Source organism: Equus asinus, chromosome 21 (assembly GCF_041296235.1).
Source record: "Equus asinus isolate D_3611 breed Donkey chromosome 21, EquAss-T2T_v2, whole genome shotgun sequence".
NCBI lineage: Eukaryota > Metazoa > Chordata > Mammalia > Perissodactyla > Equidae > Equus > Equus asinus.
Window position 1 is genome coordinate 23,239,231 of NC_091810.1, and position 18,892 is coordinate 23,258,122.

General features: G+C 39.9%; 1 protein-coding gene across 5 annotated transcripts in view; it reads left to right on the forward strand.

The window, feature by feature from the left end:
• Window positions 1-18,892, forward strand: part of SUMF1 (sulfatase modifying factor 1) — an 87,948-nt gene that overhangs the window by 44,391 nt on the left and 24,665 nt on the right. For all 5 annotated transcript variants that reach the window (XM_014868374.3, XM_044754251.2, XM_014868375.3 and 2 more), the window contains one exon: window positions 2,324-2,437. In XM_014868374.3, the coding sequence (XP_014723860.1) occupies window positions 2,324-2,437 (114 nt within the window). The remainder of the gene's footprint in view (window positions 1-2,323; window positions 2,438-18,892) is intronic.

Genomic DNA, 18,892 nt, shown 5'->3' on the forward strand with positions numbered 1-18,892 from the left:
CTTTAATTGGGGCGGTTTACTCAGAGAATCATTTCAAGTGCACCTCAGCTGCCCTGTGTGTCCACATGCTCTGGTCAGTGGAGAGCAGGAATTCAGCTTCAGTGATGGGATGGACCACAACGAAATAGCTCCCTCACCTGCTGTTTTATGTATTTTATTATTTCCGATCTGATTTTAAACTGAGCAAACTATTCTGACCACAGTGAACCTAAAGAATTGGATTCATATTTTGCTTGGCTGCTGTTACACAGTTATTAGTGTGTTTTGGTTTTAATGCCTACCAGCTCATTCACCTGAAAATAAGTGTGTTTGAAGTATTTTTCATATATTGTGCATTTGTTTCCTTTTGAGGTTCCTGGACGGAAGCTTTGGTTAGTGTGATTAACGTAACAATAAGCAGTTACAATTTTTATTCTCCTTAGTGGCATGCTCACATATGGTAGTTTTGGAGGAGTGACCTTCAGATTTTGCCTCACTTAAACATCAAATTATTTAAAGGGGGAAAAAACCCCCAAACCTTTGTGTAGATACTATTATTTCCTCATCTTCTGGTTTAACAGGACCAGATAGGTTAAATTGCGTGTGCAACAGCTGCTGAGTGTTGGCACATAAAGAGGACCTCAGGCAGACTGCCTTGAGAGTTCCAGAAGCCTGGGAAAGGGCTGCTTCCTCCAGAAGGTTTGTTTCATCTTTAATTGCTCTTGCACCCCGGCTTCTTCCCTTCTTTCCCTGAGACAAGTAAGTTTCTTCTTTCTTTCCTACTCCTTCCAGCTATTATCCCACCTTGCTCTTTCTGGTCATCTCCACATTCTTGAAAGAACAGTTTATGCCTGTGGCCTCCCCTCCTTTACTGTCCCTCTAACCTTTGAACTCTGACCTCGATTCCCAAGAGATACTTCTGCTTTTGTGGAGGATACAACGCCAGCCAGAAATCTCTCCCTCTTGGGAATTTCTGCAGCATTTTCTTTCACACTCTTCCCTACTCATCCCACTCTGCCTTTAAGAACTGGATTTTTTGTTTTTGGTATATTCTTCTTTTCTCCCTCATTAAGCTCTTCGATGTCTTCTGTCATTGAACCCCTTCCTGCCTTTAGTTGACGTGCGTGGAATTACTGAATGAACCAGTCAATAAGTACTGCCGTTTTCTTAATGGATGCTGAGTGTGGAAGCAGAGTGGTAAAATTTTTCAGCTTTCTACTTTATCCAGAGTAAGTTCTTTTTGGAGTAGCTTCATAACTTTGACTGAAGTGCTCTGAATTGAAGTGCCCAGGTCTCAGATGTTTCCATATTCATGTGTAAGACCTGAAACCTTCTTCAAGGCAAATAGAGATGAATTTTAGTTTATTCATTCCTTAAGTCCTGCTTCATTAGTATGGGAAAAAATAAGAATTTATAAAAAGATTTTTTGAAAACCCCAAGGATAACTTGATTTTTTTAATTTTAAAAATGAAATTTTTCTTTATGTTTGAGCATTTCCATTAAAAAAGGTTGGAAAAAAATTTGTCACTAAAATAACAAAACTGTTCTGCATGTACTATTGTTTAAAGTTTTTTCTCTTGCTCCCCTCCCCATCCTCCTTCTTATAAAAGCTTTACGCTTTGGTTCTGTGTCTGTGACAATATGATGTGGCAGACTGTCTGACCTGCCTTTGGAATGTGATATAATTGCTTGCTGAAGCACGTGTACACTTTGCCTCATACTTCCAGATTCCAGAGACTGCAAACCCTCCCTTACAAATATGCTAGATAGTGAATTCACATTTCTTTATAAAAACAAATCCCCTCAGTGTTTTGATGATGATGACTGAGGCTTAAAGATAAGATGGTGAGTTGGAGGGGGCTGATGGAGAGGAAAGAATTGGCTTGGGGTCTCTCAGGGCTAAAAGACAGTGTGTGGGCAGTGTAGCTCAGTTCTGATGACAAGACTCATATTGGGTCTAATAGGATGTTCCTGTTATGCTTTTGAAGGTCTAAGTATCATCAGCCCCCACCCTTCCCATCAGGTACAGATTTGATTTATGATCACTATTAGTCTCTCTATTAGGAATAATTTCACTGGCTTTCCTACATGTAATATAAACTCTCCTTAGGTTTTTAAACTTCCTTTGAGAGCTCAAAGCCAAAAAGTGTCTTTTCCTTTGAGAACTCAAAGCCAAAAAATGTCTCTTTCTTTGTATTTACATTGGTCAAATTATATTTAGACTGTTGGAATGAAAATAAATATTCATACTTTGAAGTTATAGCTCTTAGTGCAATTCTGTACCTAAGAGGTTTTCTAAACAAGGTGAGTAGTTTGACAGCATTTTTCCTTTTTTTATTTCTAGGTTGATGCCTTTCCTCCCAATGGTTATGGCTTATACAATATAGTAGGGAATGCATGGGAGTGGACTTCAGACTGGTGGACTGTTCACCATTCTGTTGAAGAGACGCTTAACCCAGTGAGTATCATTCTCAGAGTGCATAGTCTGAAAAGGCTACATCCATCCCCTGGGCAGTCTGTGGCAAGAATTTCTTGTGTTTCTGAGGAGTATTTATATACTCTTGAAATTAATCTTGGAATTTCCCCAAAGGGATATTAAACTCATCTCTTATCTTAACTTAAAGCATTGTATAAAAGTGTTTATGAGCATTTTATGTGCTGCTGGATTGTGATGGTGATAATTATTTGAGGAATCTGTCTATAACTTTAGAAATTATCTTCATCTCATAAATTTGATCAGAGTGAGATATATAAATAACTATGCAAAATTCATTGATGTTTTATTAATAATTAGTGAGATCGGCTAGATGATATTTATCATGCATCTGGTTGCCTGAGTTTTCATAGGTTGAAATTTTGATTCAGGAGCGTTATTTGGAGAAAACGAGAAAGGGTACTTTCTGAGTGAATGTTGAGTCAGGAAGTTGAATCATTTAGTGATTATTTCCTGAACTCCGCAGTATGTCAGTTCAATGCGTCATATGCCTTAGGAACCTAAGACAACCATGTTTGTCTAAGTTGTACCTGTTTTGGTATGGGAAGAATGTTGAATGCAGCTAGTATACTGCTTTGTTTCTAAAGCCAAGCTCTCTCAACAGAATATACAAAAATTGAGACACTGTGTGGAAAATACTTCCTTTAAAAAGAATGTCTCTGAATATTTTTTGTTGCGTGAACAGATTGGGGGAAAAATACCACATAAAAATCCTATCTCTAGCAAACTAGACATTCATAAATCAGATCCAAGAATGTATATTTATATCAAAACCAGCTAGACTGGGAACTTGATATGCTTAATATTAAACCTTAACCTTTTGAAAAAGCACAAAGGGTAATAATAAAGGAAACTAATTCTTCAACTCTTCTCGGAGAGTTAAACAGCTCAGAGTAATTGAAGAAATTGTCAGACTCTGTGCCTCAGGCCATTTTTCAGAATGTAGGGATAAATTTGTTTGATATGCATGATTTTTCTTTACAGAATAACACGTGGGCTGCTCATGAATAATCTAGAGACACAGATCTACTTCTTTGGGTGCAGATGAAAAAGCTGAGTTCTTCAGAAACTGTCATTCCGCCTTCATTTTCCTTGTACTTTCTGGCAGGGCTGGTGGAAGTAGTGGTCAAAGACAGCCCATCTCTCCAAAATGAGACTAAGGTTGTGAAATTCTTGGTGGGTTTGTGGTTGGGAGATACCATTCTCTACTGGCAAGATGTGACTTGGTATTTGCTGTCAGAACCAGAAATAGAATTTTCTTCCCCTCAGATCAAAGCATCTGCATGTTTGGAAGGGGGTGCACAAGGCTTCAGAATTCTGGCAAGTTGTGAATGTATCTATCTGGCCATCTGTTGTCGAGCTGAGTGCTTATTAGCGTTCAGTTTTATAACGGCTTGTGTTTCTTCTAAGGATTTGCAGAAAAATTCACATTTTTCTTGTTTTCACCCATCTCAGGCTGTATCTTGGATGTTGTTCTTACTCTACAAATTGTTCTCATTTTAGGTTTCTCTTTGTCACAGTGGCCTCATTTGCTTCCTGATTTGACTCAGGTGAAATTCAACAGTTTTGAGAACTAAACCCCAATGCCCTAGAAAACTCAGACTCCATCTTTCAAATCTTTCAACTTTCCCTCATTTCCTTCCTCTCTCATCTGAGTTACTGCATCAGCCTCCCAGTTGGGCCCCCTGCCTTCACTCTCTTGGCTCTAATGCAGCTAGAATGATCTCTCTAGAGATCAGATCGAATACTGTCACTCCTCTGTTCAAAATCCATCAGTGGCTCCTTCTTGTCTAAAGAATAAGGTACAATCTCTTGAACATGACTTCAAAGGCTAAAATAATTTAGCCCTTGCTTGTTTCTCTCTGGCCATACTCTTTTTTCTTCTTTGAACCTTTAATTATGAAATGTTACAAAAATTCAGAAAAGTACAGAAAATAGTATAACAGATATGTATGTACCTACCATTTAGATTTAAAAAATGTTAACAGTTTACTGTATTTACTGTATTTTTTTAACCAAAGAAAAGGGACAAAAACTATTCTCCTAGTCAACAATTGGAATTGTCAATATTTTTAATTTAAGCTGTTCTGGTCAGTGTATAGTACTATCTCATTGTGATTTTTTTTTTTTTTAAGATTTTATTTTTCCTTTTTCTCCCCAAAGCCCCCCGGTACATAGTTGTATATCTTTAGCTGTGGGTCCTGCTAGTTGTGCCATGTGGGATGCCGCCTCAGCATGGCTTGATGAGCAGTGCCATGTTGGTGCCCAGGATCCGAACCGGTGAAACCCTGGGCCTCTGAAGTGGAACACGCGAACTTAACCACTTGGCCACGGAGCCGGCCCCTCACTGTGATTTTTTAGTCGTCATGTTTTAAAGTCTGCATCTGATAACTCTGATATCCAGCTGCCCTGTTGATCTGCTTCTGTGTCTGTTATTCTTAGTTTTTGGTTACCTCTTGTTTTCTCACATGCCTGGTTATTTTTGATTGAGTACTAGACATTGTATGTGAAAAACTGTAGAGAATATTTGAGATCTGGATAGTATGAACGTTCTCTAGAGAGGATTTACCTTTGCTTCTGGAAACTTTTATTTCAGATTAGTTTATTTCAGTCAGGAATTGAGATTATTTGAATCTGAACTTCAGTCACTGTGGAGACCAGTCTGGGTGTAGTTCTTTAGCGTGCCAACCAAAAGTCTGGGGGTTTTACCATGACTCTTCTTCCTTGAAGGGCCCTGAACTCCAATTTTTTATTGCCTTAGGCCATGAGTCTGTTGAAAGTTCTGTTCAGCTTCTCAGCCTTATAGCTACTGCCATTTGAATTCACAGGCTTCTAGGGAAAACAGGTTCACTTCTCTGAGTTTACCTTCTCTCTGGGATTTGAGCTCTGCAGTTCATCACAATTATGGTAGTTCTCACCTCTTCTGGTTAAAACTCCTCCTTCCTTGAGGTCTTAATTTCTTTGCCTTCCTTCCCTAATGACATCTCTATCTCCTGTGCCTAGCAAAGAACCTGGTACATAATCGTTGGTCCTGTAAAGCCAATTCTAGATACCTAGAGTTGAGGGAGTTTGATCATTGTTCATATTCCAGGTGTTTCAAAAGGAAAGGCTGGATAGAAGCAGACATTTTCAGGGAAAGTTTTGAACCAAAATATCCATGTGATTAGTAAACATTTCAACCCAAGAACTGACCTCTTCAGTGTTATATATATATGTTAGCTTCAAGAGTAACTTAAAATGACAAATCATTTTAAAACTTCTTTGCAAAGCTTGGAAAAGGTTAGTGCTCTGTATGCAAAGGCTATTTAGAGAATATATTTTTCTTACTCAGTGACTTCCAGGGAGCAAAAGTTAATCATTAGTGTTTATTTTATTCAGCAGTCATTTATGGCAAAAGCAAGTGGTAGAAACACCTTGTGTGCTTTGTACACACAATCCTGAGAGAGGCTGAGGTATTTGTACGAAGTGAGGGTCGGTTTGGTCTTAGCTGGTAGGAGGTTATGGGGAGCATGCATGCATGCATGCTCACGTGCATGTGTGTGTGTTTTCTAGAGCTGCTTAAGATGTATCACCCCTTCAACAGACACCATCTGGAGTGTGGCCATTACTGCTTCTAAATTTTTTTTTAAGCAAATAATCCAAAAAAAAGATGATTTGTGCTTTTTTTCCTTTTCAGTTACTTAACCCCAAGACCCGTATTAATCTGTGGCAGTATGTAGTGATTTCAGTAAAAGAATGTATGGACTTATATAGCTTCCTAATTTCCCATACCTGCATACTCATTCGCTCTCACTATCCAGGTACCATCCATAGTGAATAGTGTGTTAGGTGAAAGGATGGAGTGATCTATAATATCCTTCCCACTCTAACTTAGAGGGACACAGTCTCATTTGGGCAGCTTTTTTTCTAAGGGAAAGAACTCCAGTTTGGAATTTGTCAAAGTAACTTGGATTATAGCTCTGCTACTTAATATTAAAGGAATCCCTCTAAACTTAGAGTATATCTTAAGTTTCCTTCTCTACAAATTGGGAATCATTATACCTATCTCATAAAATTATTGTGAAATTAAATTTGATAATGTTGTATGTGAAATTACTTTATTCCTCAAAAGTGCTTTTGTTGTTGTTTACTATTTTTGTTTGAATTACATTTTGGCTACCTAATTCGGATAATATATGCTTCTACTGAGCAGAGTTAATGAGGAATGCTGGCCTTTGGAAGCAGAGGGGAAGTGGTATTTATAAATAATGAGGGATTGGTATTCTTCCTATACTTAGCCTTTGGTGGCATATCACATAGTCATCCTTACAATGAAAAACTCACTTGTGCTTCATGGCTCCTTAAGGTCCAGTGGGAATAAAGTTTCCAAAAAGTATTCCTCCTCTGAATGAATCCCTGCTGCTTGCCAAATTCTTTTAGCCAAAGATTCTGTTTGTTTTGTTTTTGTCATTGTGGAATTTGATTGTATAATTAGATTGTATAGCTCTAGACATTTTGGGAAGTGTGTTATTTCACGAGGCTGTTTTGACATTGTATAGAATTGACCGGGGAGGTTATACACCTTCCTTGTCTGTCCTCCATGGTTTGCAGAGTTTGTACTCTGCTTGTTTTGAAGGGCACTCCTCTGAGCCCTTGCCCATCGCACATGGCACACTGGTCAACCCTCTGACCTGAGGTCAGCATGTACAGCATGCTGGTAGGTGTTGACCTTATCAGTCCTGCTCGGACTTCTTTGCCCTTGGATGATTGGACTTGGGTTACTTTTGTCCGTCTTCTACACACCACACTTGATCGTTTCTCTTCCTAATAACCCTTCCTCTGGCCTTCCACCACTGCATGTGCTACAAAATGGTAGTATGTGCAACATAATGTAGAACAGTGTGCAGCAAAAATGGTAGACTCCTGCTTAGCCTGTCTCCTGGTCCTCCTCTGCCTTATGGCAGGCATGAGACTGCCCTTGTCTGAGCCTGGCAAAACCCAGCAAATATCACATTGTCCTTAGTTGGGACTGCTACACCCATTGACTACCCCATAGGCAGCCTCATCAATTCAGCAAGCATTCATTGAGTACTTAGTGCTAGGAGGAGGAGTTGATTGATAATTATTACCTGCTATAAGGCCTTCGTTCACGTATTTTTAATGAGCACATTTTATGAATGTGAATAAATTAGTTTGATGGAGAAGTAACCTAGTATTCAAAATGAAAAAGGCATGAAAGTGTTAATGAAGTTGACTTAAACTTGATAATGGGTTAATATAGTTGCAAATTGTACTTAGTAAAGTGCTAAGAGGAAGGCAGGGTGATCAAAATGTCAGCCTCCTGGGACTATGTTTAGGAAAAGAATTTTATCTTCTTCCCCCTAATGGAAGATGGAAATTTTCCTGGAGGAAGAGCTAATGTTTATCCATTGCCACTTTTCTTTGTGGTTCTGGAGCGAGATTAACCATCCAGAAACAGCAACAACAAAAAACAATTGAGAAATAGAAGTAAGCGTGAATGTATATGGCTCAGATATTTAGATCCTGGAAACATATTTCTAAATACATGCTTCTTGCTTGAAAAGAGTGAATGCTAATTCCAACTGCTATTCAAAGATCGTAAAAACACTATTTCTACTTCACAATAAAATTACCTTCAAAGCTTCACATTATCACGATTGACTCTTCTTGAGCAAATAGAGCAGGACACTCAAATGTATCATGGCCTCCTCTCTTAGTTTAGAGGATCAGTGGATCTTAAAGGTGGGAAATGGAAACTTCCAGCCTCTATCCCCGCAGGAATTGCTTCATTGATATCCCTGACAGCTGCGGTCCTGTATCCTCTAGCTAAAAACTTGCTGGGGAGCAAGAACTCTCTAACACCTAGAGCAACATGTTGTGTTATCAGATGTTCTCACCATTTGAAGGTTCCTATGGCCAACCAAAATATTCCTCCCTGGAGCTTCAACCCACTGGTCCTCATTCTGGAGCTGGTGAGAACACAGAACACGTCTTCTTTCTGTCTTGTACATGAAAGCTTTTCAGATACCTAAAGAGTCACAGCATGTGTTCCTTTGCCTTTCTCTTTCTAGATAAGCATCTCCATCCCTTCAGCTGCATTCTGGATAACTTGGTTTCCAATCTGGGGCAGCCTGGGTTACATTCCTCTGAATAACAGGAGTGAAAAAAAAAGTCCCTTTCTCTAAATGGCACCCAGAATTATATACAATGTTCTAGATATTCCCTGATAGGTACCAGTAATAGTAAGGCTGTCCTTTTGCATCATTCTCTCTCATCAAGTCTCAGATTGTGTTAGCAGTTAAGAGTTGAGCCAGTGTAATCCAATAGAGCTAGGTTTGAATTTCGTTGCTGTAACTGTGGCTTAGCGGTTGTGTGACCCTGAGCAACTACTTAACTACTCTGGGACTCAGTTTGCTTCTTTCTTAAATGGAGATGAAGATTCCTGCCTCGTAGAGTTGTGAGGAACTGAGAGAGTGTTTGTAGTCACTTAGCATAGTATTTGGCAGATAGCAAGCACACAGTACATGACAGCTTCTGTTTTAATCATTATTAGTACTATACTACTCCTGCGTGTCCTAGTACTGTTATTATGAGGAGCAGCAGCAGCAACAGGAAGAGCAGCCTCTCACTGTTGGCCCCTAATCAGCTTGTAGCCAAATAAAAGTTTCCTTTTAATTAGTTTATTATTTGTGTATTATTTTTATCCCTTTTATCTTATTGTCCTCTGTATATATTGATTTTAGGCTAAGACTCCCCAAATATTGTTGCTATGCAGCTATTTTGTATGCAGCTATTTTTTAAAAAGTAGTTTAAAAAAACTCTCTGGAATTTTCTCTTTATGTTTTGTAGCTGCATTTTGAAACTTAATGCAGAGCCTATCTCTTCTCACCATCAAATTCAAATTTTTTATGGGTTTCAACCTTGAGAGACAGCTTATAAACATCATTGCCACTATCAGTGCTGTGATTTATGGTAGTAGCTGTCCCTTCCAGCTTATTATAATCGACAGATTTGGCTGGGTTTTTGTCATTCATACAATGTGAATGGGACAAGGTTCATAGCAGAGCCCAGCAGCCCTAGGGTCAGCCCACGTTTGCTGAGGACTTCCTGTGTTATCAGACTGTATCCGTTCTTGCGAATGTAAGAGGCATGAGACAGGCCTGGCTGTTAGGAAGCTGGAGTTCCCGGGAGAAGCTGGGTAGTGATAGATAAGTCAGAAGGCGCTGTGCTGAGAATTGTTGCTGATACAGTTGAGGTGGGAGCCTCTGCCAGCTCTCTGCTGGTTGGAGCTGGGAAGCCTTCTCCAAGGAGGCGCCCTTAGAAAGGATGGCAGCAGTTGGAGAAGCCACTCTGCTAAGTCCTTGACATCCAGACATAAGAAAAGACAGGGCACAGCCTTTTGAGAAATTCTTGGTAAGCGGAGAAAGGGTTTTCGTCCTTTCTCTCCCTGCTGCTTTGTTTCTTTTCTTTTTCTTTTTTTAATTGGGTTCATAATAGTTTACATCAATGTGAGATTTCAGTTGTACATTATTTCTTGACTGTCACCACATAAGTGTTCCCCTTCACCCCCTGTGCCTGCCCCCTACTCCCCTTCCCCTGGTAACCACTGAACTGTTTTCTTTGTCCATGTGTTTGTTTATATTCCACATATGAGTGAAATTATCTGGTGTTTGTCTTTCTCAGACTGGCTTATTTCGCTTAGCATAATTCCCTCCAGGTCCTTCCATGTTATTGCAAATGGGATGATTTTGTCTTTTTTATGGCTGAGTAGTATTCCATTGTGTGAACATATGTATATATATATACACACTATATATATATACACACCACATCTTCTTTATGCAATCATCAGTCGACGGGTACTTGGATTGTTTCCATGTCTTAGCTATTGTGAATAGTGCTGCAACGAACATAGGGGCGCTTATGTTACTCTGGATTGTTGATTCCAAATTGTTTGGGTAGATACCCAGTAGTGGCATAGCTGGGTCATATGATATTTCTATTTTTAGTTTTTTGAGGAATCTCCATACTGTTTTCCATAGTGGCTGCACCAGTTTGCATTCCCACCAGCAGTGTATGAGGGTTCCCTTCTCTCCACACCCTCTCCAACATTTCTTATTTTTAGTCTTACTGATTATTGCCATTTTAACACGCGTAAAGTGGTATCTCAGTGTAGTTTTGATTTGCATTTCCCTGATGATTAGTGATGTTGAACATCTTTTCATGTGTTTATTGGCCATCTGTATATCTTCTTTGGAAAAATACCTGTTCATATCCTCTGCCCATTATTTGATCAGTTTGTTTTTTTATTGTTCAGTTGTATGAGTTCCTCATGTATTATGGAGATTAATCCCTTGGCAGATATATGATTTGCAAATATTTTCTCCCAATTGGTGAGTTGTCTCTTTGTTTTGATTCTAGTTTCTTTTGCCTTGCAGAAGCTCTTTAGTCTGATGAACTCCCACTTGTTTATTTTTTCTTTTGTTTCCCTTATCTGAGAAGACATGGTATTCGAAAAGATCCTTTTTAGTTCGATGTCAAAGAGTGTACTACCAATATTATCTTCCAGAAGTTTTATAGTTTCAGGACTTATCTTCAAGTCTTTGATCCATTTTGAGTTTATTTTTGTGTATGGCATGAGATAATGGTCTACTTTCATTCTTTTGCATGTGGCTGTCCAGTTTTCCCAACACCATTTATTGAAGAGACTGTCTTTTCTCCATTGTGTGTGCTTGGCACCTTTGTCGAAGATGTGTGGTTTTATTTCTGGGCTTTCAGTTCTGTTCCATTGATGTGTGTGCCTGTTTTTGTACCAGTACCATGCCTGCTTTCAGTTTCTTGAAGTAAATGTGTAGCCATCGGTATCCTAAGCCACAGCTGCCCTCAACTTGCCCTTCAGTCCTGAAGTGTCGTGGCTTTTCCATGCTCGAAGTAAAAGTAAAAGCAGTGAGAGGAGAGTGTGTGTGCATGTCTGTATGTGTGCATGCACTCGTGCCCTGTTTCTTTCAGTTTTGCTGCAGTGTATTCTTTCCCTCCTCATGGGAGTGTTAGAACTGCCTAAACAATTTCTGTTAGCTCAGCGGCTAGGGGCTTTGGAGAGTGACTTGTAAATTGTCTTGCTTCCTTTGGTATGCTCGGTAAAACGGCTTTTATTAGCCATCTTTTGTCACAGTGTATAGCACTCCTGGGAAGGGAGAACCACGTGTTCTAAGATTGTGGTAGCAGAAGGTGGGTTGGGGTTATAACAGAAACGTTAAATGGAAGGAGTGAAGAGTCTGCTAATGTGGTTATTTGCTGTCCTTAGTCAAGTTCTTCCTGCTGCACTGAATACCAGAACCGTTGTTACGTGACAAAAGCAGAGGCCGGTAGCCTGGGTTTCCATCTGAGATTTAGCTTTAAAATGTCGTAGGGCTGTAGGTGAGTCATCTCTCCCTTGTTCGGCTTAGTGCTTCATCTGTAAATTTTTCGAGGGATGTAGCAGGCCATTCGTGGGCACAGTAAATCTGGACAAGTGCCCTGGGGTCTGGTGCTGGCTTGGAAAGTAGGCAAAGATGGATGAGGAAGCTGGTAGTAACATGGTTAAGAGGACTAGTTTTAAAATGATTCAGACCTAGGTCCACATCTTAGTTCTGCTACTTGATGGCATGGTGGCCTTGGAGGAAGGAGATGACATCTTTTGATTCTGTTTCCTCATCTATAATATGGGAGGAACAATAAAATTTAAGGACATTGGGTTGTTCTGAGGATTAAGAAGAGGTTAGAGCACTTCGCACTGTGCCTGCCCCATAGTAAGCACTCTGTAAATGAAAGCTAGCTCTCTTTTTCTAAGCACCTCTCGGTCAGAATGTTTCCTTCTTGAAAATCCTCTCCCCTTCAGCACTTCCTTGTGTTGTTTGTTAGACCAGATTGTGTTATTTTTCTTTCATTTATTTAATAAGCATTTACTGAGGGCTTGCTCTGTGCTAGGGGCAGACATAAACATCCAATAGTGTGCCTACAGGGAGTTTGAATTTCAAAATCCCTAATTATGGTTCCTTACTTTCATGGTAAGGTTTCATGATTTTTGCCCCACTGACACTTAGGGAGTCAGAACCAAAGCCTGGGTTTTTGGCTTCCTTTCAAAGGTTGTTTATTGCTTCCCTTGTACCTCTGTTTACCTGGAAAGGGCCTTGGGGAAAGGAGAGTGGGAGGGCTTGCGGAGTCTCTGTCACTTGGCTCCCTTATTTATTTGGGTCCACAACTGACAGGCCAGGTCTGAGCAGCTTTGCTGGGCAGAGGAGGGGTACTTGCCAAATTCTAAGTGGAAGTAGGCCACCATTATGGGTCAGTTGCTTGAGGATTTTATCTCCTGTCTTGGTGTGGTTTGAGGTATGAATTGACAGCCATAAGCTTAGGCAGTGCTTCCAGGGCCAAACCCTCTCAACCAGGCATGGCATCCTGTCTTCCACCTCTGGGGGCCTCCCTTCCCATCTTCTTCATACTCCGAGGTTTCCCTGGACAGACTTTTTTCTTGGTATTACAATTAATATCTCAGCCCCTAATTTATGCTTAACATTTTCAGCTAAGGCCTCTATCTCATCACCTTTGGCAGTCAACAAAGGCTAACTTAACATACATGTATCTTCCAACGCACAGAATAATTCTCCTATTTACAGGTTTTCACTGACAATAGTCCGTATTCATAAAGTTTTCTCACTGCACTCCTAAATCAGAAATGGAATCATTACAAATTGTTTGGGAAGAAAAAGTGTGGTTTCTGTCAACTTGAAGACGGTCCCCCAGGCCCTTCTCCGCTCTAGTTTTTTATATTATTAGTGTAAAATGTGTTCTGGGTTACTAAAGAAGAGAGATGCCTCAGACCTTGCGTCCTTGTGTAACAGCTGACTTTACCCAGACTGCCTAGTGCTTTTGTGAGGAGTCAGGTCTAAGTGCTTATACTCTACATTTATAGAGGCTTTTCCCCCCACTGAAGAGCTCAAAGTGCTTTCTCTGTCTGTCTGTCTCTCTTTATTTCTCATATCCTCCAAATATTCCTGATTGTGCAAAAGGAGGCATGTGGTCTTAGTCTCATTTCTTATGGTAATTCTTGGAGTGGAGAGAGGTCTTAACTTTGCCCCAGATTTTGAGTTTGATTTGCAGAGTCAAGACTGCATCCTAGTTCTTCTGATCTTGAGACTTGTCCGCTGTGCTGGACTCCAGATGTTATTTGAAATACAAAATGTGAAAGGCTGCTTAACTTCCTTGTAGTATTTTATCACAAACTGCATACGTTAAGTCAGGAATTTCAGGAAGTGTTATAAATATGAAAGATAAATTTAAGACGTGAATTGCTGTGTCATGCAGTAGCTTCTTCCAAAAGCACGGGAGAGGCAGTGAATTATGCCTATGGTTTTTTATATCTTGAGATTTTACGTCAGTTTCTTGTCCTTCTTACCTTTCTCATCTCTTATTTCCACTAAACTGTTCTTAAAAATTATTGGTTTGGCAAGTCGATTTTTGTACCTAACATTTTGACTTGTTAATGAACTGTAAAGTAATGTAATGTCATTTTCCATTTCCATAGCTTTACCTTTCATGACTCCCTATGCTATAGTGTGACTCATTTGTTCTTTCCCTAAGAATCTGGAAATAAAACCATGTTATTGAGAAGAGAAAAATAGAACAGTTAAATCATCTTTTTTATCAGGTCATTCTGGGGATTTTTTTTCATCTGGTTATGTGGACACATTTATAATAGAGGTATATACATATCCACATGTGTGATTTCTCTATCAGTATATACTTTTATCCATTCAGCAAAATTCACTGGCAGTCTCCTGAATGCCAGACTTGTGTATTGGGTTCTGGATATCCCAGAACAGACACGATCCCCTTGCACTCCTGGAGCTTACAGATGTTAAGGAATCAAGCAAATGCATCTAATTATATATGCATGCATATATATTTAATGATATGTAAGGAGGAAGTATAGCATGATGATTGAAAGCATGCAGATTTGGAGTTGGACCTGGTTTCCTAGTTCCGCTGCCTACTAGCTAAATAACCTGGGACAAGTCACTTAAACTCTCACTCAGCTTCCTCATTTGTAAGTGAGGAAATAGTAGTATCCTTTGTGGAGTTACTGAGAGGTTTCAGTGAGATGCTACAAAGAAAATGTTTAGTGTAGTGGCTGGTATGTAGTAAGCACTTTAAATCTTAATTATGACTCCTGTATTTTAGGAGTAATGAAAATTTAAATACAATAAGCTAACAAGCTACGAAATGACGTCTCATTCTGAAACCTAATCCACGTTTATTCTAGACCTTTTGAGGGATGTGGAAAGGGGATAAGTCATCTAGTAGCCTGCAGTTATAAATACTGCTTCTAAGGAAGCAGCAGAACGTACAGAACTGGGCACTTAGCCCTTGTCCACTTTCAGAACATCCAAAATGAAATCATGAAAGTCTTTAAGTATTCTTTGAAAATAATGTTTAACTAAAAATACCATTTGGTATCAGCTAATTGCTTTACTCTCATAACTTGCTAATGAGTTGTCACTGAAGAACACAGAAGATTGTGAGTATAAGAGAATGTGATAAATGAAATCCTTAGGAAGACTAAATTGTGTTTATTTTTCTCACTTCAAGCAATGCTTAGAGCCATATGTGGCTTTGCCAGCAGGACTGAACAGTTTTACATCATTGTTCTGAGAGATGGAAGTGATTGGGTCTGGAGCAAACCTTTCAGCAAATGTGGTCCGTACCCTGCCATATTGGTGGCTTGGTTTTAGTTGACCCAGAAGTTACCTTTCGTTAGGTTGCTACTGCTATATACCATGCATTATTTAGGATGAAACAAACTGATTTCTCTGTACTTTAGAACTAATCCATCCAGGATTCGATAGACTGTGAATGTTCTTTTGTGTTGTACGTTAGCATATTAAGCTTTCTGAAATTAAAGAACCATCTGCATTATTTGATGACAGATTTCATTTAGCAGTATATGGCTATTTGCAGGTGATGAGAAAGCTAGTTCTTTGTGGCAGAAATGCAGTGTGCTACTTCTTTTCTCTTAATGGTTGCTTCTTCTGTGTTTAGGTTGACTAGTTTTCAGCACCCAGATGTTTCATGGCCTTGTATTGAAAAACTACTATTTCTTTTCACAATTATTATAGTCCATGCCTCTTAAATAGATCATATGTATCTACCATTGTAGAGATCAGAGTTTTAACCATTTTCCTCGACCTCACTGCTTTTTCTCCTCTCTCTCCTGCCTGCCTGGAAGTTGGATAGTGTGGTTGTAAGAGTTGAGGCTCTTGGCCACCTCATACCTAGTATGATGGCTACTATTTTAAAAAGTAAAATAACAAGTGTTGGTAAGGATGTGGAGAAATTGGAAGTTTTATGCACTGTGATGGGAATGTAAAATGGTGCAGCTGCTATGGAAAACAGCCTAGTGGTTCTTCAGAATATTAAAAATAGAACTGTATGCTCCAGCAATTCCACTTCTGGGTATGTACTCAAAAGAACTGAAAGCAAGGTCTTGAAGAGATATTTGTACACCCTTGTTTATAGCAGCAGCATTCACAATAGCCAAAAGGTGAAGCAATCTAAGTGTCCATCAATGGATGAATGGATGATGAAAATTTGGTATATACATACAATGGAATATTATTCAGCCTTAAAAAGGAAGGAAATTCTGACACATGTGACAACATGGATGAACCCTGAGGGCATTATGCTAAGTGAAATAAGCCATTCACAAAAAGACAAATACTGTATGATTCCACTTATATGAGGTGCCTAGAGCAGTTAAATTCATAGAGATAGAAAGTTTGCCAGGAGCTATGGAGAGGGGAGAATGGGGAGTTGGTGTTTAATGGATAGAGTTTCAGTTTTGCAAGATGAAAAGAGTGCTGGAGGTGGGTGGTGATGTTGATTGGATGACAATCTAAATGTACGTAATACCACTGAACTGTATACTTAAAAGTGGTTAAAATGGTAAGTTTTATGTTATATGTATTTCACCACAATTTAAAAAAAGTTGAGGTCCTTGAATGAGGCACCTGAAAGAAAATTATAGTTGCTTATCTCCCATCTTGGCAAGGATCTGTGGAAAGGATCCCTGGAGGAAGTGAAGTGATTGGGATGGGGAAGCTTCAAGATGGAAGGATCTGAGGATGTATCCACCAGCTTGTGTAGAAGGATGATGGAGGGTGGGCCTCATAAGGTCTCTAGTGCAGCACCCGCATTTCACAAATGAGAAAACTCAGGCCAAAAGTAAATTGACAGAGCCAGAACTAGATGCTGGTTCTCCTACCTTCCTGGCCTGTGTAGTGGCTCCTTGGTGAAGCTCCCTTGCCTTGGCTCATCCTGTTGGGTCTCTGCAGTTTTTTCACTGTTATTTTCTACTCACAGTCGATCTTAAGCTCAGGACTTTTTATTTTGTGCTTTTATATTGATGAATCATAAATGGGCTGAACTGTTTTCACTTAGAATGCTTCTGCCACCAAGTGTATGATTTTTTCCCACACCAACAACCAACTCTTCAACTCTCTGGACATCAACTAGGTGTCCTGCAATTCAGTTCAAGTCTGACATAACCACCCAGATTTAGCATCAGACTCCACAGGTTTAAGGGCTCAGTCCCACAAGTCTGCCCCTACTTCAATGCCAATCACAAGTATTGGGTGCCCAGAGTACCCACTTCTGTCCGAGTTGGCTACAAAGTCAGGAGTTTCCACAACATCCCTTTCAGGTTCAGTAATTTGCCAGAACTGCTCACAGAACTCAGGAAGATACTTTACTTACTATCACTGGTTTATTATAAAATACAGATGAACAGCTGGATGAAGAGGTACATAGGGCAAGGTCCAGAAGGGTCTCAAGAACAGGAGCTCTGTCCCCATGAAGTTGAGAGGTACTACCATTCTGGTAGTACCTCTGAAACTTTCCAAGCCCAACACTTAGGGTTTTTTATGGAGGTTTCATTACATAGGTATGATTGATTAAATCATTTGCCATTGGTGATTAACTCCAATCACCAGCCCCTGTCCCCTCCCTGGAGGTCAGGGTGGAGCTGAAAGTTCCAACCCACTACTAAGGGAGGCTGTTCATTATTATTGGTCTTTCTGGTTGACCAGCCTCCATCCTGAAGCTCTCTAGGGACCTTTAACTACCAGCTGTCTTATTAGCACACAGAAGACACTCATCACTCCAGAGATTCTAAGGGTTTTAGGAGCTATGTAACAGGAGCCTGTACAAAGATTAAATATGTATTTCCCATTGTACCACAGGGACCTTTCCCATCTTTCTCTTCCTTCTATCTTTCTCCCCTTTCTTTGCTGAATCTCTACTCTCTGGCCAAGAGTCATTACCTAGAAACTGAAGTTCAGGGTGATCATCCACTAATTCAGCAAATAGTTATTGATATCTATAATCTCAGACACTATTTAAGGCTCCAGCAATAAAGCAGTGAACAGAGCAAAGTCAGTGCTGTCAAGGTGCCTGCCTTCTAGTGGGAGAAAGAAATCAATCTGTCGTTTGTCGCAAGGTGCTAAGTGCTAGTGTACTTCGTTTTTTCTGGCGCTATTCTGACACCAAATGCGTGGTTTTTTCTGACACCAAATACGTGCCATTTTTCCACATTTAATTCTTCAACACCAACTGGGTGTCGAGCAATTCAATCCGGTTTTGATACTAACTCTTGGAGTTAGCGCAGACATCACAGATTAAGGGCTCAGTGCTACAAGATTGCCCCCATTTCAGATGCCAGCTGCGAATGGGTTACCCAGTCCAGCCACACTTCTGCCTGGCAGACTGTGAATTTGAGGGTTCTCATGATCCCTTCCTCAGGTTTGGCACTTCTCCAGAACAACTCACTCTAGAATTCAGGAAAGCACTTTTCTTATGATTACTGGTTAATTATAAAGGATAAAGCTCAGGAATAGCCAGAAAAGAAAGACAGTCCTCGCTCAGGACATTCCAAGAGTTTCACGAGCTCTGTTCCAGGAACCAAGGACAAAACCAAATATGTATTTTTTGATACCACAGCTAGGAAGAAGGGGAGATAGTGGGTAAGCGGAGATAGTGATGGGGGCGGAGGGAGGGTGGGTCTTTCAGCCTCTCTGGTGAAGTGTCACTTGACAGAGACACCAAATGGAGTGATGAAGCAAGCCTTGTAGTGTCTGAGGGAAGATGCAGAAAGAACTGTAAGACAAAGGACAGTGATGTCACTGAGGGACTCAAGAAACAAGATAATGTGAAACACACCAACATTATGTTGCCTTATGAAGCATGTCTACAAGCAGTCTCATATATACAACAAAAACACTTTCTACCTACCTGACATGGTGGCTCATTGAGGTTTTATGATGCCTATAGTTTATTTTGCAGTGAAAGGAAAATGTTGAACTGTATCACTTTATTTCTGGGGCATAA